General features: G+C 37.6%; 1 protein-coding gene across 2 annotated transcripts in view; it reads right to left on the reverse strand.

Moving 5' to 3' along the window:
- Positions 1-404: 404 nt before the first annotated feature.
- LOC133564494 (eukaryotic translation initiation factor 4 gamma 1-like) overlaps positions 405-22,871 on the reverse strand; it is a 93,033-nt gene continuing 70,566 nt past the window's right edge. For both annotated transcript variants that reach the window (XM_061918847.1, XM_061918846.1), the window contains exons 21-32: positions 22,701-22,809; positions 22,511-22,619; positions 16,270-16,508; positions 16,023-16,150; positions 15,078-15,250; positions 14,754-14,879; positions 13,611-13,692; positions 9,511-9,609; positions 9,197-9,331; positions 8,807-8,888; positions 1,803-1,943; positions 405-1,734 (exon numbers count right to left, since the gene is read on the reverse strand). In XM_061918847.1, coding sequence (XP_061774831.1) covers positions 1,556-1,734; positions 1,803-1,943; positions 8,807-8,888; positions 9,197-9,331; positions 9,511-9,609; positions 13,611-13,692; positions 14,754-14,879; positions 15,078-15,250; positions 16,023-16,150; positions 16,270-16,508; positions 22,511-22,619; positions 22,701-22,809 — 1,602 coding nt within the window. In that variant the 3' untranslated portion in view covers positions 405-1,555. The remainder of the gene's footprint in view (positions 1,735-1,802; positions 1,944-8,806; positions 8,889-9,196; positions 9,332-9,510; positions 9,610-13,610; positions 13,693-14,753; positions 14,880-15,077; positions 15,251-16,022; positions 16,151-16,269; positions 16,509-22,510; positions 22,620-22,700; positions 22,810-22,871) is intronic.

A 22,871-nucleotide genomic window follows, 5' to 3' on the forward strand; every position in this document is an offset into this window, starting at 1 on the left:
TCAATCCGAATATTGATACCAAAGGGCAGTATCAGATCAATACTATTTTGCAGTTGTTTTCTGTTGTTCATTGTTATATTACTTAGTTTGTAGGCAAAAAACAACGGTTTGAAATAGCTGGTTGCACTATTAACTCTACTTTGCTCAATTGTATGCAATAAAACGGAATATTGTTTTGTATTATTTTGTTGATATTGTTACATTGTCTTATATTGTTGTATTCTTACAGTATACTGCAATTGTTCACACATAATTGGATATAAAATGTTTGCCTTAAAATCTGCATCGTTATATACTATAGATTCTGTATTTCAATCACAATCAACAAAATAAATTAAACGTCACAATAATAGCATCATTAAAAATATCAAGTAACAAATGGCAACAAAAGCAATCATAGGAGGTTTCGATTTCCAACGGTCTTTATTATTTCTTCCAGTTTTGGATGTGAAAAGAGGCATAATGTTCTTTAATTAAATATATTCTTTAATAAAGTAAAGCAAATATTTATTTACACAGTTTGACTTAATTGTAATCAATTAATTGGGTTTGATAATTACGAGCACCTTCTGCCAGCTGAGGAGAGAAATATAAATACAAGGGGTAAACGTCCAGAAGAGAAGGAAAAAAATAACCAAACAAAAACTATATGTACATAATTCTCCTGAAATGCATTTCCATTCATGGATGCAAAAAAAAAAAAAAAAAAAAAAAAAAAAAAAGGCCTTAGGATTTTGTACGGTTAAACTTTTTTCTTCTTTTAAAGTGTTCTTTTTATAAGGTGGATTTTCAACTTCATAGCGCTTTCAAGTTTCAATACGAGTATCCATCTAAAGGTCCAACAAGCTATGGAGCGGTGCAGCAATGTTCCCCTGCTGCTCAGGTTGTGTGCTGCAGCAAACAAGCGACACACAGCGTAGGTTAAGTAGGTGGAGGGGGGCGTGAAAAAAGCGCCATCGCCCCCCAGCAGCAAAATGGTCAAAGTTCAAGGTTGTTCTCCTCTTAGAGTTTAATCCTCAGGAGTCCAGAATTTATCCAATAGACACAATCCTGTGTAGTTGTTTTTCCTCTTGTCTTGTATAAAACACACTCCCAATCATCCAGTACGGGAAAATAAAAAAAGCAAAGCGTCCACGTGTAATCACACACCAAAGGCAAGGCGTCACGATAAAAGGATGAAGTCATCAAAAATAGATATATTTGTGAAGCGCTTCTAGCACATTTGTCAGTGTACTGTTTGCTCAGGTAAGAGAAAGCCTTAGTTAAACTATCAAAACAAATACTGAGAAAAATGGCGTCCTCTCCTCCTACTTTTTCTTTTAATGCTGCCGTATTCTTAGAATTAGCACATTCAATCGCCAAGGGGAAAAAAGGAGAAAAAAAAAAAGAAAAAGAAATGGCATCAATCCATAATACAATCTCTCCCAGTTGAATAATTTTTTTATTGCTTTTTTTTCCTGTTTATGCAGAAGGGTTTTGCTGATTCAGGCTGAATCGTCCATGTTAGGTCTTCTCTCCCCAAGGATGCTCGCTAAAATCCCACCAGTCCAACGACCTAAACGTTGTCGGATTCGTCGTCCTGGCGGAGCCAATTGAAGAAGGTGGTGACGGACTTGATGGCCACGCCCTTGCCCTGCTGCTCGGCGGGGTCCTTGCTCGACTCCCACTTGTCGAAGGCATTTTCTTTGATTACGTCCTCGTCGTAAAGCGTGTAGAAGAACATTCGCAGCAGATCTGGTGACGTAACAAGAAAGGTGACGCTGTTGTAATCAAAGTGTTGTCGATGGTATTCGGTGACTCACTGGCTGGTTGCTCCATGTGCACCATGAGAGCCTGTAAGGCATAGAGAGCCTGCAACTCCTTCTGTTCATCCTTGAGGAATTTCCGCAGCAACGTGGCTCTCTCACGGATCACCTTGTCATTCACCTTGTACGGATTCTCACCTTTTGATGAAAAAAACAACAGTACTGTTAGAAAAAGTTCAGTGTTCACATTCTTTGTTTCACCCATTTTTCGTTTAACGTTTGGTCGTACTCTGGCATAGGGCTGCATGATTTTGAGAAAAAAACTTAACTGCCATTTTCACTCTAAAATTGCGAATGTGATATTTTATACATGTAAATGCATTAAACTGTGAAAATAACGAGTGAAGGAAGACCTGTTACTTTTACACCCGGGGTGTCAAAAACTAGGGCTGTATTTTTAGTGCGGCCCGCGAGACATCACAACTTTTAACAAGGTTGGACCGCTGTGTTTTTGCCTAAATTTGGTCCCCTGAGAATACAGTCTGAGAGATCTTTCAATGACATAATTGATGACCATGAGTTTGGCAGTGACTAAATCATTTATACGACCCCACCCAAACAACTTTTCCCTCTAATGGTATAAATCAACTATAACCACCAAAAAAAGTAAACACATAACACACCTCCTGACAATTAACCTTTGTGGACATTATAAAACACAATCAAGCACTAAATATAATTTAAAATTACACATGTATAAATCCATTACAGTGCATGATGGGTGATATGCAAAACACTCCACATTTCACCATGTTTGGCACAATTCAGCTGCGGGATATTACTTATTGATTACAAATCTTAAAGGACTAAAGAAGGGACGTGTTGAACGTTTACACATTCTTAATATTCAATGTTTTATCGTTTGTACTTCGTATTGAATTGTCTGCAGGGTCTGATGTGGGGTTGTTGTTAAAGTTGAAGTAGTTGAAGTTATGTGTTGTTGTTCAGTCTGTTATAACTTGCAAGTGTTCATTTTTGTACAAAGGATCGTTACATCACAATCAACGCTCTGCTGTGTGGCGAAAAAAGCAATGTAATGTGTGTCTTTGAGTGTGTGTGTCTGCACGCATCAATCCATCCATAGAACAGCATATTGACAATTACCCTTGAAACTGGGGACGTCTCTGCGCTGCTGACCTGTCCCCGCTGGCCCCATTATGGACTGGACTCTCACTATTATGTCAGATCCACTATGGACTGGACTCTCACAATATTATGCTAGATCCACTCGACGTTCATTGCACCGATCCCCCAGGGGAATGGGGGGTCCCCATATCTGCAGTACCCTCCAAGGTTTCTCATTGTTATCCCATTAGGTTGAGGGTTTTTTTTTTGCCCTGATGTGGGATCTGAATCAAGGATGTCGTTGTGGCTTGTGCAGCCCTTTGAGACACTCGTGATTTAAGGCTATAAAAGTAAACATTGATTGACTGATTGAAACTATGGCTTTATCGCAGGTTGAACGGTATTCTTACATGTTTGGCAAGCTTATCTCTTTAATTTGGTATGAAATTAATATAAATGTAAACCTAATTACAGATCACTCTGAGATAGCACACACTTGCAAGAAATAATAATGAAAGAACTGAAATGTACTGATTTCAATATCAAATTAATTTAGATGCTTATTTATTTATATCACACATATATTTCTTATATTACACATATTTTTCATTCAATTATATGACTTTCGATATAAAACTTGCACGAATGTGTACAAGAATATATGCAACTTGTAGACAACAGCAGACAGCGGACAAATTATACACGACTACGTGTGAGTTGGCCACGTGTGATCAATAAACATGGCCGCAGATAGGGCAGACTGTTGTTCAAGATATGTAAAAACACTATGCCTAAATGTACACTTTACTAACTTTAACAGGCTTATGTAGATATACAGTAGCTCACAAAGGTGAGTACACTGCTCAACCATTTTACTAGAGTACATCTTTTTCCAAGGCAGAACACTAGAAATGAGGCTTTGATATACTTTATAGAGTGGTCAGTGTACAGTTGGTATACAAAATTAATTTCTATAGTAATGTCCTGTAAGATCATTTGTATTGTTTACTCATGTCTATCATAAATTACTTCTGTTAGATTTTTTTTTCCCTTAAGTACAGTAAAGAAGATAGTTTTAGTCTTTTCCTTGCAGAGGTCACATGCACTTTGTTGTGGCTGAATAAAGCCTATTTACAAATTTTTGCTTACAATGTCTTTTTGTTTAAATCAGGGGTGTGCAAAGTGCGGCCCGGGAGCTATTTGCAGCCCGCTGGTAATTTTTTAACGGCCCCACGGCACATTTTAAGAATACAATTGAAAAAAATTAAAAACATAAAAAGTGGTATAAAAGCGCAAACAGGTGAAATGAAACAAGCAATTGTTGCAATACTTACACTTATAACACAAAGCTGCCATGCAGGCTGTTTCTTTCTTTAAAAAATAATGATAAATCAAAATCAATGTCATTTTGAATTATTGACCTATTCAAGGCTTCGATTACGTCACATTAAATATTCCACTTTGAGATATTTTTGGGGGAAAATGTTGCATATTTTGTGTTTTGCCATATAAAAAACTGAGCTGTTTTTTTTTTAAAGGGCCTAAAACAAACAAAACAAACAACAATAAAACTTAAAATCGACGGATATATCTGAAGTTGATCTCGAGATTATTGCGCTAAAAGTAAACAGTACAAAAATGTGTAAATTATTTTTTAATACTTAAATAAGTAGGACACTTTTGGATCCCCAATTATTTTAGTGTGATTTGATTTTAAGTGTCATTGCTCAAAAAATAATAATGACTCAAAATCCAAAATGAGGCTCCAATTATTATATAATCTCAAATATTCCACCTAAAAAAGTTATTGTGAATTAGTGAATTATATTTATATAGCGCTTTTCTCAAGTGACTCAAAGCGCTTTACATAGTGAAACCCAATATCTAAGTTACATTTAAACCAGTGTGGGTGGCACTGGGAGCAGGTGGGTAAAGTGTCTTGCCCAAGGACACAACGGCAGTAACTAGGATGGCACAAGCGGGAATCGAACCTGCAACCCTCAAGTTGCTGGCACGGCCACTCTACCAACCGAGCTATTGGGTGAAAATATTGCATATTTTGTGTTTTTTCATTTTTTTTTTCTAATGTTGATCTAGAGATTTAGAACTTGGATAATAATAAAATGTATAATACTGAATAATGACACATTTTTTATATATTTTTTGACCAAAACCCTTTGGGGTCCCCGGGATCATAACTGAGTGGAGGCCTAAATGTATATTTTTATACACATATTGTATTGGTTTTTAAAGTAAAAATTATGAAAATGGCCCCCGTTTGCTCTGATTTTTTAGTGTGCGGCCCTCAGTGGAAAAAGTTTGGACACCCCTGGTTTAAATATATTCATTAATGTATTTTTCGTCAGCAAATTTCCCTTTTATGATCAGAGAGTGCAAATCACTATAATTTATTGTAACTTTTACTTTATCCTATAATGTTGTTGCAACAAACATCTAAAAAAAAAAACCTGCACTTTCCATTGCAATTTTTAGGATGATCTGCAAATTTGGGCATCTCAATAAAAAAACTGCATCTTGGAGGGACTGCTAAAATTGCTGTCAATATTCAATAGTTTAAATTAAAGGGGTAATTAGACTGTTTTTCTACATTTAAAACACTTCCTTGTGGTCTAAATAAAATGTACTGGTGGTTATTTGGTCCAAATTTTCCATAGATTGCTTTACAGACCATCTTCAACCTGCTTTCTGACCATCTTTTCAGGGTTTGCCAGTTTGTTACTGTTTTAAGACGTATCCATACCGATGTATATCAAATTAAATGCACCAGGTTACTAACCTGCCCAGTTTGGAAGAAAAAATTATTGCTTTCTCTAGAATTGGTTTTACAGGTGGTTGTAACAGACAACTTTACACTAATTTATAAATGGTTGATTTATATAGGCTAGTAAGGTAAAGTGTTGTACCTGACACGTTTTGGCTACCTTGCTTCTGCAGCCTTCATCAGAGGGGTTACGTGAGGTTAGCGTGACGTTGTCTGTGAAGTGTTATATGGATTGTACCATCCCACCTGAAGTGGTGGGATGGCGGCGTCCCCTGGTGTGCGCTGGGGGTAGGGCGGGGTGCCCCCTGTCGTCTGGATGTCTACCAAGCGACCGGGGGCGGCCCTGCAGGACTGTGTCCCAGGTGTGGCATAGTTGGTATGCTCCTTCATCCCTGTTGACAGTCTTTGGGGCCCGCTTCCTGATTTCAACCGCCTCTTTGATCCACCGATAGAATTTGTTGCTTTCCATTCTAATAACCTTGGCTGCCTCCCAGTTCATTAGATGGTTTTCACTCTTGCAGTGATCTGGCACACACCAGGAGACGCCGCCATCCCACATGGTGGGATGGTACAATCCATTTAACACGTCACAGACAACGTCACGCTAACATCAAGTGACACCTCTGATGAAGGCTGCAGAAACAAGGTGGTTGAAACTTGTCAGGTACAACACTTTACCTTACTAGCCTATATAAATCAACCATCTATAAATACACGTCAGTAGGCTAAATGAACCTCTTCAACAACTTTACACTAAGAGGCATTGTCAGCAACTAATAGGAGTGGGGGAAATCCTTGAAACTTAAGAACCATCACGATTGGGACATAAGACAATACAGAATTGATGGACAAACTTCCAAATATTGATTATCTAAACGGGTCATATTATGATTTTTCGTCTACATTTAGAACAATTCCCTTCTTGTTGCTCGGCAGTCGCTGGTCACATAAGCGAACTAAGCGCTTGCTTAGGGCCCTGCGGCCACGAGGGGGCCCCCAAAAGCAATTAACAAAAAAGTATTATTTTTTATTTTCTGCATCTGCAGCGCGTAGCTTTTCCAAGCTCAAATTAATAAAAAACTACTTGAGATCTTCCATGGCTCAAGAAAGACTGAGTGGACTGGCAGTGACTAGTATTAATAACAAAGTCGGCCATCAGATTTCTTACAGTGATGTCATAAATGACTTTGCCTCCAGAAAAGCCAGGAAGCACAGGTTTTAAGGAGTGGGTGGAGTGGTGTGGGTTGTGAAGAACAGAGGAACTAAGGTGAATTAAGGTAGTTTATTTTGATTTTTTCCCCCAAAATTTTTTGCACATCGTTAAGTACATTTACATAGTTTTAATATGTAGTAACTTTATATTTTTTAATAAACCGTTATGTTACCTTGTTTCTGGTAACTCTGTTCATTAATATTATTTAAGTATTTGCTTGATATTTAATTTAATTATGTTGGTTTTTGTACAATTGAATTTGTTCCTTTTTATATATATTTAAGTGATTTTATTGTTGCACTTTATTGTTTTTCTTGCACTACGAATTATTTTTGCACATTGCTGTTTCAGGTTTTTGTTACCAAAAATAATAAAGTGAATCAGAATCAGCTTTATTGTCCAGTTATGTTTAACACACATGGAATTTAACTTCAGTAGACTGCGCTCTTTGTACAAAGTAAACATTAAATATGAACAATTAACTAAAAATATAAACTAGTAATTAAAGACTAATATGTACAAGACTGATTAGACAAGATGACACTTTTACTGTAATACAAAGCTTTATCACTTGGACTGTTCAACCCCAGGCCACTCTTGTAGCTGAATGTTTTCTACATTTTAAGATTGGGAACCTTTTGTGGCACTCTGGACATCATTCGTTCATTCATTGATATTATTTATGTTCTTAACTGGGCCAATCCCATATCTTTATAAAGGACATGTCATTTGTAAAGACATGCCAGGCTGACAATAGGATAATGTAAACAACACTGCCAGAGCCGCAATGAGTTTATAGTAGGTGTGTGAATGATCAACAATCAATATTATTGGCAGAAATAAAGGGCCCCGAAATCAAATTTTGCTTAGGGCCCCGTGGAGGCTTGGGCCGCCACTGGTCACACGAACACGTTCATTTCTGTCCGGAAAAACGCCAACGATCACATCATTGAAATAAAATTGTTTTAATTATGTTTGTCAATAACTTCAACAATTTTTTGCACCTTACTTGTTGTTACTGTGATTTTAAACACAATATGCAGTTTTTCATGAGGAAAATGAGGTGTCTCATTTCAGATTTTAATGTGTCCGAGACGCAAAATGGCACCTGACAATACCACTGCGCCTTCATTACTTTTGCAATTCATTTGGGGGTTTTGGAATGTACTTGTTTAACTCACATTCTTCTGATGATGCCACAGATTGATGGTGGATTTGAACTTTTTTTTTTTTTACCTCTCATCATTAGCCACTTTTCTTCCCCCTTAACTCACTACAATTACCGAAATCTGCCGCCATGTCCATCCATCCATTTTGTACCGCTTGTCCCTTTCGGAGTCGCGGGGGGTGCTGGAGTCTATCTCAGCTGCATTCGGGCAGAAGGCAGCGTACACCCTGGACAAGTCGCCACCTCAACACAGGGCCAAGACAGATCGACAGACAACATTCACACACACGGGCCAATTTAGTGTTGCCAATCAACCTATCCCCAGGTGCATGTCTTTGGAGGTGGGAGGAAGCCGGAGTACCCGAATGGAACCCACCCAGTCACAGGGAGAACATGCAGAATCCGAGCCCGGGATTGAACTCAGGACTACTCAGGACCTCCGTATTATGAGGCACATGCACTAACTCCTATGCTGCCGCCATGTGTAAATGCAAAAAGGTACATTTGATGACGTTTGTGTCCGGTGCCTGGAAACCTAACCTCACATTCATTTATGGTGTTTAAGATACATGTAAATGTTTGCCATTTATAACCTTGGTTTCGATGTGTTTTTTATGTGTAATACTTGATGTTTGTTGCTACTGATGATTCTTACAGCGCAATAAACACACCCAAAGAAAACAAAAAGCTGTGTTATTTAACTTGAATTTACATCCAGACCTTTTGTCACTCTTATCTAGATATAAAAGGAGAATGTGAAGAAAACAACTCACAAATGATTGCTGACTGGCAGATGCAGGTCATCAAGGCTCTGGCAAACATGTGGGAAGAAGTCTGCTGCTCATCCAGATTGGCCTTACAGAGAAACATGAATATGCTCATATGTTAGAAACTAAAATGTATTCTCCTGGCTGTGTCATTGCTTCCTTTAACCATCCATAAAATTAGTATTTTTGACTTAGGTGTGTATTCAAAAACTCTACAAGAATGGATGCATATTTTTCTCCAAAATTCATATATAGCTTTAGAAAGCTTGAAATACTAACAAAAACATGGCCAATCCTCTTTTGTTTAATATTAAACAGGAATTAAATGACAATATAAAAAATGCAATATAGACACGCATTAACTGTTTTGAAAAAAGTTCAATAAAGCAAACGAACTTCAATCCAGTCAAATATTCTCTGGTTGTCAGCCTTATCCTGGATCAGTCTTTCAAGCTGTTTGGTTAGCTCTGCAGAAATCATTTCCTTCTTTTTGCTCTTCTCAGGCTCTTCACCCAGTGTGAACGCCACATTCTTCAGGAAAAAAAGAAAGTATTCAATATTTTACTCACTTTTTCTTTCATCTAATCCACAGCAGAACATTGTTTGAACTAAATCATGTTTCTCTTCAATAAACAAAGTGATTATCAATTCCCAGTGGTTTAAGACTGCGGATAAACTTGAATACAGGGGAGTTAATGACAATGCCTCACCTTTTCTGTCACAAACTTGTTGACATCTACATCCTCAGGGAGGTAGTCTTTCCATTGGAGTCCTGCTTCCCTCCACATTGTCCCCACCTTGTTATGGCTCTATTGAAGGAAAACATCCACATTAAATAACCTTAAAAAGATACAATTTACAAAAATAAAACAGTCCTACACATTCTAAAGCCCAACATCAAATAGTAAATTTCATACAGTGGTACCCATTTAAGTTGACACGCCTCAATCTGGCTGACTTAAGTAGATGTCACATGACCAAAAGTGAAACATTTACTTGAAGTTTTTGCTGGAGACATGAGGACAATGTGCAAGAATACCCAATTTGTTAACCTGCTGCAGTTTGTTGACCTAATTCTTTGCATTTGTGGATTTATTTAATCATTCTGTTTTTGTATTTCCTACTCGTATATAAAAGAGCTGATGCGGTAATTTCATTATAACATTTTCATAAATGCAGTAAGTGACGGAAGTCAGTGTGTACACAAGGAATGGTATTATTTATAAACCTTGGTAAAATTCCCAACAGTTTAATATCATCCTTTTAAGTTAAAATGATCGTAAAACTGTGATCGAGTTTGTCACTATGGAACGGTGATACTGCGCATTTCCTGTAGAAGCAGCTTGCACGCTAATTACTAGCTCGCTTAGATGCTAACATGAATACAAGACACATTAACTTCAGTTACAAATATTGTACACCAATTTAAACTTATATAAACACACTGCTATCTGAGCAACTAGGCTATTCAAGTTTGCACATTGACTTTCAACCTGTACTCTCTTAAACTGAGTGACGAACGGCGTGGTCCCTGGTTCAATCCCCATCTAGTACCAGCCTCGTCATGTCTGTTGTGTCCTTGAGCAAGACACTTCACCCTTGCTCCTGATGGGTGCTGGTTAGCGCCTTGCATGGCAGCTCCTTCCGTCAGTGTGTGAATGGGTAAATGTGGAAGTAGTGTCAAAGCGCTTTGAGTACCTTGAAGGTAGAAAAGCGCTATACAAGTACAACCCATTAATCATTTATCAATACAAGGGACGTGTCTACAACAGGAAATTAACCCATTCGACGTCACAAAAACCCCCGTTTTACATTTATAATTAAAAAACAGTAAAACTTTTCCATATCATAAAGGGAAAAAGTTTACTATATTTGAGTACTCAAATAAAAATATGCCTTGTAAGAAACCAGAACAAAACTTTTGTAACGTGACTGTACTGCTAAAATTGTATATGCCTTAAAACTCAAAACATTATTATTTTTTCCAAAAAGTAGCCAGAACAATATTTAACTTTCCTTAGTCCAAAGAAGTATATTTTGTGCATTTTTATTTTTTTTTTTAAATATTGGGTTGACGATTTCAGCACATGTATACTTTTTCAGCATCTTTCAACAATACCATACTACCGTATTTTTTGGATTATAAGTCGCTCCGGAGTATACGTTGCACCGGCCGAAGATGCATAATAAAGAAGGAAAAAAACATATATACGTCGCACTGGAGTATAAGTCGCATTTTTGGGGGAAATTTATTTGATAAAATCCAACACCAAGAACAGACATTTGAAAGGCAATTTAAAATAAATACAGAATAGTGAACAACAGGCTGAATAAGTGTACGTTATATGACGCATAAATAACCAACTGAGAAGGTGCCTGGTATGTTAACATAACATATAATGGTAAGAGTCATTCAAATACTATAACATATAGAACATGCTATACGTTTACCAAACAATCTGTCACTCCTGATCGATAAATCCCATGAAATCTTCTTCCTCGATGTCGCTTCTAAACAACTCTGCCAACTCCAAAGGTATGCGCCGCTTCCTCTTGTCGTTTCCTGCTGCATATTTAACTACGTCCAGCTTGTAATCTGCTGGACATGATTTCCTTTTCGGTCCAATTTTTGTTCAGCCCTTCTCAGTTTTTATAAGTTACTGCCAACGATGAAATAATCGATTTTAATAGCTACGGCAGTAGCATATAGCAGTTAGCATTCCATGACCCACAATGCACTTCTGTCATTACCCTCCCCCGCCGAATTCTTATCGGTTGACGTGTATGTGACGATTGCTGACATTTTCTTCGTCTCTTCCTCGAATGAGATAAATAATATTTGATATTTTCCGGTAATGCGTTAATTTCACACATAAGTCACTCCGGAGTATATGTTGCACCCCCAGCCAAACTATAAAAAAAACTGCAACTTATAGTCAGAAAAATACGGTAATAATAATATTATCATCATCACCATTATTTTGATCATAAAAGTAATATGAAATGTTCATATTTTTGCATTACAATTGTGCGTGTTTAAATGCTGCGTAACTAGACAGTAGTTATGTTGCTGTAGTCGTTTCACTTTGTCTAGCAATAACAATGATGTTAACAATACAACACATAATAAACTAATAAACTCATTATACAGTTAAATGATCCCTTAGGCTCTCAAATTTTAGGTCGACAATAGGTCAATGTCGATTTAAAGGGGTCATATCATTACTTTTTTTTTCCACATTTAAAACACTTCCTTGTGGTGTACATAACATGTAATGGTGGATCTTTGGTCAAAACGTTGAATGTATTATGTTATGTTTTGTGAGCGGTCTTATTTACGTGCCTCCACAGCGGCTTCTTCCCGCCCACTTTGTTGTAGTTTTTAAGGGGTTCCGTATAAAGTCTACCGACATATATAAGTGAGAACTTTACGCTACTTTAAATTAGAAATGGCAACAGCGGATGATGCATGTCTTCGTACGATCTAGTCTGCCCACAACAAAAGGCTAGCGAAAAAGAAGGAGCTTATTGACTGCATCAAGGACTACAATGGCGGAGGAATGCAAGGCACTCTGGGTATATTTATACCATATATGGATAATCCGTTGACGAGTTTCCCTATTTGTGACATCACCAATTGTGCACATTCCAAACAGCTTGTTTGGCGGAAAGTGAAAGGAAGGCAAAATTATCTTATAAATGTTTGTAATTCCTCCAAGATTTGATTTCAAATTTTCAGGACAGATTCCAAATACAGAACAGCAGATACCAATAGGTGAAAAAACTTGGATTTTCAAAATAGTGCCCCTTTAAGCGTTGATGTTGGGTCTATTTAGGCTAGGTTCACACTGGAGTCCAAATATGATTTTTTTTTGTCAAATGCAATTTGTTTAGTGACCATTCACATTACATGTGATTTCTAATGAGAATGAAATCTGAACCGCATACAGACATGACGTCGCATGCGATACAGTTTAGGAAAGTAAGCACAGCTTTCACTTTAGTCGTCTCAGTACTGGCGACTTTGTGGCAATTTCAAGGATTTTGTGCAATCAATGTCAACATTTTCTGAACCAAATTATTGTGCGTAGAAGATTAAGAAGGAAGAGGACAAGTATTTTGGCTCTGTATTTTTTTTCCCCGATGTCTGTGGGCGAGCAGTTGAAGGTAGGAGGAGCGGTGGAACTTTCACGTAAGTTCCAAAAACATTACTTTTACCTGTTTTCTGCTCTGTTGTCAACTGTTAATTTTGTAACAGTCTATTTTGGCGAATAAATATGATGCTTTTTGATGACGTTCTGATCGGATGAATGCAATCTAAACGCAGTAGTGTTCACATTGAGGACTCATCGCACATATATATTCGAGGCCTGAGTCGGAAAACAAAAAACAGATACAGGTCGCATATGGGCCAAAAAAAATCGGAATTGACCTGGATTGTGAACAAGGCTTTAGATGGGTTGACAAAATAAATGGAAGCCACTTAAACCCTTCTATGCATAAATATTACATACACTTAATTTTCATGATGCTGGTCCTAAGCATCTTCTCTTATTCTTGTCTGCATTCATGTAACTAACAAAAAGGCATGGTCACAGAAAACCACTGTACAATAAAACAGGTTCCAGTAATCTAGACAGCTCAAACTAAACTACTAAATGTTTTTTGAATGACATCGACTCAGTTTCTATGCAGACAAAGTAAAAAACTAAGCGCTCAAACACTGTTTCAATAACATAATTTACAATGTGCAATTCATAGTGAAGATAACTTTACATCTACTTTGATAAGGTATTTCGAATGATCTAACCATTCCTTTGGAGAGTAAATTGAGGATGGTGGCCAGGAGGTCTCCAGCTCTGCCCAGGGGGATCAAAGGCTTTGAAATCTCTCTGTAAAAATCCAACAAATATTGTTTACATCATTTAGAAAATATCTTCCATTTTGTATTTGAACATTTAAAGAGGTGCAAAGTAGGGATGCAACGGTTATAGATTTTGACCGTACAATTATAGTCTTTTAGTCTGAGTAATAATCACAGTTTCATGATTATTATGCAGTGATTAATTTCACAAAAAAATATATAAAAATATATATAAACTCACAGACATTGCTAAAATATTTTGATGTGTCGGAAATTATTAAAGTAGGACTAATACTTTTAAGTGTTATTGTCATTCATACCCATTTATTAATTTTATGCTTAATTATTAATAATTAGAATGCACAAAATTAGATCCCATGGTATAGCGCTAGTATTCTAAAAGCTCCTAGTGTTGTGTTATTGCTTTACATTTGCTATATAAACTTACAAAGCCTATAGTTTATTCAACACAGACAGGAAGAAGCAGTTTATCTGATATTATTTTAAATGGTCACTGAATGAAGCCCTTAAACTACTAATTGTAAGTGACACATTCATATTCAAGTCTTCACAAACTTTATTATTCATGAAGTAACTTGCCACTAACACAATTTACCTCAGTTATTTCATACCTTTACTTAGCTGTGTAAAGCTACACCATATTGGATAAATTAGACCATTTGGCCACAACCTTCTTTTGGCATGTTTTTGCAAATGAGTGAGGAATGATCTTCAATGACCCTCGTAATTTTCAAGTAACTGAAATGTTCCCACATTTGCGACTTCAGCTTTTTGTTTGGGTAGGAAAAGTTTGTTGCTTTGTATTGCAGCCATTTTAAGCTAATGTAGCATACTAGCCTGTCTCTCAATAGGTGCGAAAAAGTAAGTTGGGGTGAAAATAACATATCAGCATAATTTTAATTTATAGCAAGTGAGGTGGACTAACATACCTGCATAATTTTAATTCATAGCAAGTGTGGTGGACGGAAACAAACAGTGGAGTTTCTGTGATTAAACATGTTTTAAGCACAGTTAATAAAAAACCCAGTTAATCGTTGCATCCCTAGTACAGAGTTGTCTGAGACTAACTTGAAAAGGCATCCCATGGGGATCCCTCCCTCATAGAGCATGGGGGTAATCAGTTCTGAAAGGTACAGCCAGATGTGTGGGATATCGATTGCCATTTCATCCGCTATCTCCAGAATTTCATTAAGCCTAGGTAAACAAAGACAAGGGTTTATAATTAAGGCAAAACAGAACAAAACAAATGCAAAAACTATGATAAATGTCACGCTATTAATATTAATGTAATTTTATAGAGACCACATGAATGACTAGAGGAATACATAAGCAGTGTATAACTACTTAAAAAAATGTCACATGATGACAATGAGGACCAAAAAATGCACTGACCCTTTGTAGTACTGTTGCACCGGAAGGATGTCTGCCTTAATGAGCTGCTGTAGCAGCCCGCCCAGGGTCTGTCTGGCCACTGTGCTACGCTCCAGCGTCGACTCCAGTCCGACTTGTACAAACACAGACAGGAGATGAGGACAATTCATCTCCTGCAAACATTCGAAGGCTTCCTGTGGGGACAGACACATATAAAAAATTGTTTTGTGTTGCCATTTTTGGTTGTCTGGTACCGATCAATTGCATGTACCTGCTTTTCTGTGGAAACAATTGTTTAGTTTTTTTAATATATGTATAAAACGGATTACAATGGACCTTTTGGAACAGACTAATCACAAAAACTGAGGTAGCACTGTAGTTGGATCTTCTCCGTACTTGGCTTTATTAGCATAATCAAGTAAAATGTCCACACGGATATGGATACTTCAAAATTTAGCCTCTTGTCGACATGCAAACTTAAATGTTGTCTTTAAAAACGTATATCGTTCGGCTACAGCCAGAGTGAAGACTTTTTAAAACTATGGCGTCAGTGTTTTTGTATGGAAGGTTAGGGTTAACCCTAACCCTAACCTGCAATTTTTGGTTTGTGTCATAAGAAATACCCGACACTATCCAATGTATTTAATCCTTATTTACCAACAGAATACAAAGTTATAGACTCACGGGTGTTGGCTTCATTTTGTGTATCCTTTATACAGCAATATGCATGGGCAATTAAAAATAAATTAATTCCATCACCTGGGGTGCATGTAAGTGTGCGCTGAATAATATGATATTGTATGATTAAATATAGCAATATGGTGTATCTGATGTACAGCAGCATTTTTATGTGCTCTGGTAGCTTTTGTATTGGCGGCAAAACCTTTTTTAACTCCACTAAAGTGAATGCAGTAGGGAAAAATAGGAGGGTGTTTTTTTTTCAGTTTTGTGTGTTGATGTGCTTACCTTGATATCAACAATACTGAGGTATTCGTCGATTATATCTTTGGATTTCTTGGTTAGCTTTTCTACAGTCATTGAAGGCTTGGTTGAGGCCTGGGGAGGTGGAGGTGTGGAAGTAGTTTCCCTCTTCACTGTTTATGCAGTCAAAAATGGAAAAAGATGTAAGCACAGTGAAGTGAACTGAAATAATGGTTGATAAAATTGCAGGATCAAACAAGACTAATAAACTGTGTGAGTAAAAGTTAGATACCGTTCTCTCTGCTCTGAGTTCTCTCTTTGCTGCCCTGATCTCTGTCATCTGTTTTGTTTGCCACTCTGCGGACTGGATCTGCTGACCCACGTCGGTCCCTCTCCCGACTCCGCTCAATTTCCCGACTGAAGCTGCGTTTAGTGGCAACCTGTATCCTGTTTCGATCTCGGTCATCACGTCGGTCAATACCGTGATCAGAGCGATCATATCGCTCTCCTCGCTCTCGACTCGAGCTGTTTCTGTTTAGGGACGGAGCAGAGTCAATTGAAAAGGCTGAATATTCTTAATAACAAAAAAATAATTTGACAACAGAAGTCTAATGCAACTCCAAAGCACAATTGGGATCACATAAATTACCTTGTCATTCACCACATACCAAAGTTTTTAAGGCTGCATTTTTTTATACCTCAAAGCAGGCTGGTATTTGTCACCTAAACCTACACAAATATGCTTCTGAGGAAAAAAAAACATTCTAACTGATCAGAGAATTTAACACATATATGGCACTAGAAATATTTTAATGCATCTCCTGTATGTTCACTTTGGATGAGAGAGCACAATTGCACATTAACGTTAACTGGGTGGATATTAAAAGTTTCAACATAATGTAGATCTGAAATTCTTAAGCTTTTATAAATTGTTTATCGCTGTTAATCAGTTGACGGTAGTGAATTAATTTCCACAATTTAGGAATCTAATGTTTTTCATACAAACCCTGTTTCCATATGAGCTGGGAAATTGTGTTAGATGTAAATATAAACGGAATACAATGATTTGCAAATCCTTTTCAACCCATACTCAATTGAATGCACTACAAAGACAAGATATTTGATGTTCAAACTCATAAACTTTATTTTTTTTTGCAAATAATAATTAACTTAGAATTTCATGGTTGCAACACGTGCCAAAAAAGTTTGGGAAAGGGCATGTTCACCACTGTGTTACATCACCCTTTCTTTTAACAACACTCAATAAACGTTTGGGAACTGAGGAAACTAATTGTTGAAGCTTTGAAAGTGGAACTCTTTCCCATTCTTGTTTTATGTAGAGCTTCAGTCGTTCAACAGTCCGGGGTCTCCGCTGTCGTATTTTACGCTTCATAATCCGCCACACATTTTCGATGTGAGACAGGTCTGGACGGCAGGCGGGCCAGGAAAGTATCCGCACTCTTTTTTTACGAAGCCACGCTGTTGTAACACGCGCTGATTGTGGTTTGGCATTGTCTTGCTGAAATAAGCAGGGGCATTAATGAAAAAGACAGCGCTTAGATGGCAGCATATGTTGTTCCAAAACATGTATGTACCTTTCAGCATTAATGGTGCCTTCACAGATGTGTAAGTTACCCATGCCTTGGGCACTAATGCACCCCCATACCATCACAGATGCTGGCTTTTGAACTTTGCGTCGATAACAGTCTGGATGGTTCGCTTCCCCTTTGGTCCGGATGACACGATGTCGAATATTTCCAAAAACAATTTGAAATGTGGACTCGTCAGACCACAAAACACTTTTGCACTTTGCATCAGTCCATCTTAGATGATCTCGGGCCCAGAGAAGCCGGCGGCCTTTTAAGATGTTGTTGATAAATGGTTTTCGCTTTGCATAGTAAAGCTTTAACTTGCACTTACAGATGTAGCGACAACCTGTATTTAGTGACAGTGGTTTTCTGAATTGTTCCTGAGCCCATGTGGTGATATCCTTTAGAGATTGATGTCGGTTTTTTATACAGTGCCGTCTGAAGGTTTGAAGGTCATGGTCATGGTCATTCAATGTTGGTTTCCGGCCGGCCATGCCGCTTACGTGGAGTGATTTCTCCATATTCTCTGAACCTTTTGATGATATTATGGACCGTAGATATTGAAAACCCAATTGCACTTTGAGAAACGTTGTTCTTAAACTGTTTGACTATTTGCTCACGCAGTTGTGGACAAAGGGGTGTACCTCGGCCCATCCTTTCTTGTGAAAGACTGAGCATTTTTTGGGAAGCTGTTTTTATACCCAATCATGGCACCCACCTGTTCCCAATTAGCCTGCACACCTGTGGGATGTTCCAAATAAGTGTTTGATGAGCATTCCTCGACTTTATCAGTATTTATTGCCACCTTTCCCAACTTCTTTGTCACTTGTTGCTGGCATTAAATTCTAAAGTGAATGATTATTTGCACCAAAAAAATGTTTATCAGTTTGAACATTAAATATGTTGTCTTTATAGCATATTCAACTGAATATGGGTTGAAAATGATTTGCAAATCATTGTATTCCGTTTATATTTACATCTAACACAATTTCCCAACTCATATGGAAACAGGGTTTGTAGTTGGAGCATACAAAACCTGTTTACTACCCTCTAAATAAAAGTTATAACATTATGAAAGCCCTGTAGGTGGGTTGCAATCATGTGACCAAGAGGCACATCTAGGCATTTCTGGGTTTCAGGCAATTGTATAAGCCCCATTAGGCTACTGTTTATTTACCTGGATCCGTGCAGATTTGGGCTTATTTTGAAAGGTTTAGAGGCAAATATAAAAGCGATCTTGAAAAAATATGTAAAATGGGATGGAGTGGATTTCTAGACTCTTAAGAAAATTATATATTTTTAAAATATTTAAACCATTTATCATCACCAAGAGGTTACGGCTACCTTACTTGAAAGTTACGGTAATTAGAGAAGAAAATATTGGAGGCACATCAAGTATTTACATCTGAGGGGTCCACAAATTAAGCATTAATCCGTGAAAGACAAAGTTGGACTTATTTGTGCATTGGTAAGTACCGAATTTGACTGGCATAACGAGCGTGGTGTGTTGATGCTGTGATTGTGACGCTAATGCTAAGAAATATCACCAAAGGTGCTATGATGTGATCCATCCATTAACATTCTACCATTTGTCTCTCTATGGGTCACGGGGGTTGCTGGAGCCCATCCCAGCTGCTCTTGGGCGGAAGGCGGTGTACACCCTGGACAAGTCGCCAGCTCGTCGCAGGGCCAACAGATAGACAGACAATATACATCCATGTCAAATAAAACACTTGGCTTTCCTGCACAACAACAACTAAGCCTTTAGCTTTTGTTAGGAAAATCGACCACAAAAATTTGGAGGACTGGACCAACAATTACAATATCTATTTACATGACGTGAGTTTATTTGCACCACCAGGTCTTTGTCGTTATATTTAGGCATAGCAAACACAAAAGACCAAAAACTAATGCGATCTATTGTATTTCTTTACGTTTAGTTCTGCTATAAAACACTACTAATATAAATTGATTGCATCACAGAAAGTTTCTCAAACAAATCAAATGTTGAAACAAACATTTTACAAAGTGATTGCTGCAGACACAAGCAGTCCACTTGTATTCCACAAGATAATGATAGTGATGTTTTTAAGAGACACTTTCTTTGATGCACTTTGTTTTTTTTCTAACTTTATTATCTTTATGAGCCACTTCTTTCAGGACCCGATGAAAGCTATTTCCTGTCTCTCTATTTGAATGACTGTAACACACAAGAACACAACAGCAATATTGGATTTTTTGATTAAACTCTACAATCACTTTCACTTGTTTTAATGCTATGCTCTCGCTGTTTGACCAGCGTGTAAATTAAGCCGCGAAGAAGAAAACAGATGTGATGTCATAAGCAAACCTCCTAAAGACGAGAAATAACAGACAGTCACCTTTACACCCTATGGTGCCTGAGGCTGAACCTATCAGTGTCCACGATAATAAACAGAGCGCTTTGATTGGTTTGGTCTCCTCTAGTGGTAAATACCACTGTATCATTGACATTTGTTTTTTTTTAAGTTTATTCCGCCATTATATGCTTGAAAATGCTTAATTCAGGCAACCTGCAATAGAGAGAGAAGCCGCAAACATCTAAGCATGATGTTGCAAGGGACAACAGTATTTATCAGACACAGAATATGGTCATACAATGGTTAAATTGAACATATGTAGCAAGGGATGTACACAACATCAATATTTAATATCACCGTTAATGTAACCAAAATTACCAAACGTGCCATTATTATTGTAGTATTGTTGAATGTGCTGAAAAAGTAAATATACACACACTGAAATATTATTTCTCTTTTTCAATTCCTGAAATAATTACATACTTATAGAAAACCCGCTATTTTGCATGTTTAGCTTGTCTTATGCTTCACTGATAGTGTTTTAGTCTTAGTATTGTTTCTGTTTTATTGGCTAAGCAATGTTTTGAATATTGGCTCGTGATTCAGCACTTTAATATTTATTTAAATTAAAAAGAGTAACAAATTAAATGTAGTATTTGTTATTTCTGGGGAACATTTTGGCAACCTACTCTGTTCAGTGGTCCTTGAAGCACTGTAAAAACACCCTTGTCTTGTATTCCTACATGGAACAATCACTCTAAGAGAGCACAGCGTGTAGATTCAATGTGCACAATTGAATCGCTTAGTTGCGCAGACAGCAATGTGTTTACAGTGCATCTGGAAAGTATTCACAGTGCTTCACTTTTTCCACATTTTGTTATGTTATAGCGTTATCCAAAAATGTAATACATTCATCTTGTCCTTAAAATCCTGCAGAATACCCCTTAGTGAAAATGTTAAAAGTATTCATTATATATATATATATATATATATATATATATATATATATATATACCCCGCCTTCCGCCCGATTGTAGCTGAGATAGGCGCCAGCGCCCCCCGCGACCCCAAAAGGGAATAAGCGGTAGAAAATGGATGGATGGAGATTATATATATATATATATATATATATATATATATATATATGTATGTACACTTTTTTTTTTTTTTTTTTGGATAAAACAACACAAAAATTACATGCACATAGTACTTTCAGCCTTTGTTTAATACTTTGTTGATGCACCTTTGGCAGCAGTTCCAGTTTCAAGACTTTTTGAATACAATGCCACAAGCTTGGCACACCTATCGCTGGGCAGTTTTGCCCATTCCTCTTTGCAGCATCTCTCAAGCTTCATCATGTAAAAGGGGAAGTGTTGGTTTTCATCCAGGATGTCTTTGTGCATTGCTGCATTCATTTTTCACACTATCCTGGCTAGCCTCACAGTTCCTGCTGTTGAAAAACATCCCCAGAGCATGATGCTGCCACCACCAAGCCTCACTGTAGGGATGGTATTGGCCAGGTGATGAGCACTGCCTGGTTTCCCCCAAACATGATGCCTGGCATTCACACCAAAGAGTTCAATCTTTGTCTAATCAGACCAGAAAATTTAGTTTCTCATGGTCAGAGTATTTCACGTTCATGTTGGCAATTTTTTTTTACCAATAAATGCCTTCTGTCTTGCCCTTAAACCTTTCAGGCCTGATTGGTGGATTGCTGCAGGAATGGGTGTCCTTCTGGGAGGTTCTCCTCTCCACAGATGAATGCTGTAGCTCTGAATCGGGTTCTTGGTCACCTCCCTGACGAGACTAAGATGAATGCAGCAATCTATAGATACATCTTGGATGAAAACCAACGCTTTCCATACAATCTGATGGAGCTTGAGAGGTGCTGAAAAGAGGAATGGGCTAAACTGCTCAAAGAGGTGTGCCAAGCTTGTGGCATTGTATTCAAAAAGACTTAAGACTTGAATTGCTGCCAAAGGTGCATCAACAAAATAAAAACAGGCTGTGAATACTTATGTACATATGTGATATGTTTAGTTTTAATACATTTGCAAACTTTGAAAAAAACAACACTTTTTATATTGTCATTATGAGGTATTGATTGCTTGATAGAATCTTTGAGGGAAAACTGAAATTATTACATTTTGGATTATGGCTATAACATAACAAAATGTCGAAAAAGTGAAGCCCTGTGAATACTTTCCAGACGCACTGTATATAAGTTTAGGTTGGGGTATGTTGTTTCTTAACGAGGAAATATGTAAATGGATCTTGTTTTTATGTTAGCATTTAAGCTAGCGAGGTGGTACCCCTCAGCCCGTGAGTTTATCAAAATGCAGTCATCTATTCGGCTTTTTCGATCATTTTAATCTAAAACAGTAATACTAACCGTCACGACCTTTACCACAGTTATGACTATTACAATTTTTCATTACATTCTTATCGGTACCATTTCAGTTAGTGAAGTGTTAGTGTGTCTCACTGCTAATATCGGACCCCCAAAATTACAGACATGCATGCATGAACGTGGACTCAAAAATGTTCCCAAGGTTGGCAGGTCTGCAAGGATAACTTCATAAAATGGTAACATTTCTGTCCTAACCTTTGAGGAACACGCCGGTCTGACTCCAGGGAAGAGCCTGAGGAGGGCTGCTGTAGAGCTGAGAACCTGTTTAGAGTGCTGGTAGCTGGGCGGCCTCCTGATTCTGGGCCTGAGAAAAGAAATAGCTTTTAACGCCAAGGCCAAGCAAGGTGGTAGGTATCTCACAGGCATATTGAACAACAAGACCTACCAAAATCAGCAGACTTTGTGCTGCTGCCACCGCTGCTGCCCTTACCCCAGCTTAATGAACCTTTGCCTCCTGGAGCAAGACACTGACTGAGGGCATCAAAAGGCGATGTCTGTAAAGAACACGGGATTAAAACCTCAAAGAAAGAAATACCTTAACATAGCTCTTCTTACA

Source organism: Nerophis ophidion, linkage group LG13 (genome assembly GCF_033978795.1).
Source record: "Nerophis ophidion isolate RoL-2023_Sa linkage group LG13, RoL_Noph_v1.0, whole genome shotgun sequence".
In the NCBI taxonomy this organism is placed as follows: Eukaryota; Metazoa; Chordata; class Actinopteri; order Syngnathiformes; family Syngnathidae; genus Nerophis; species Nerophis ophidion.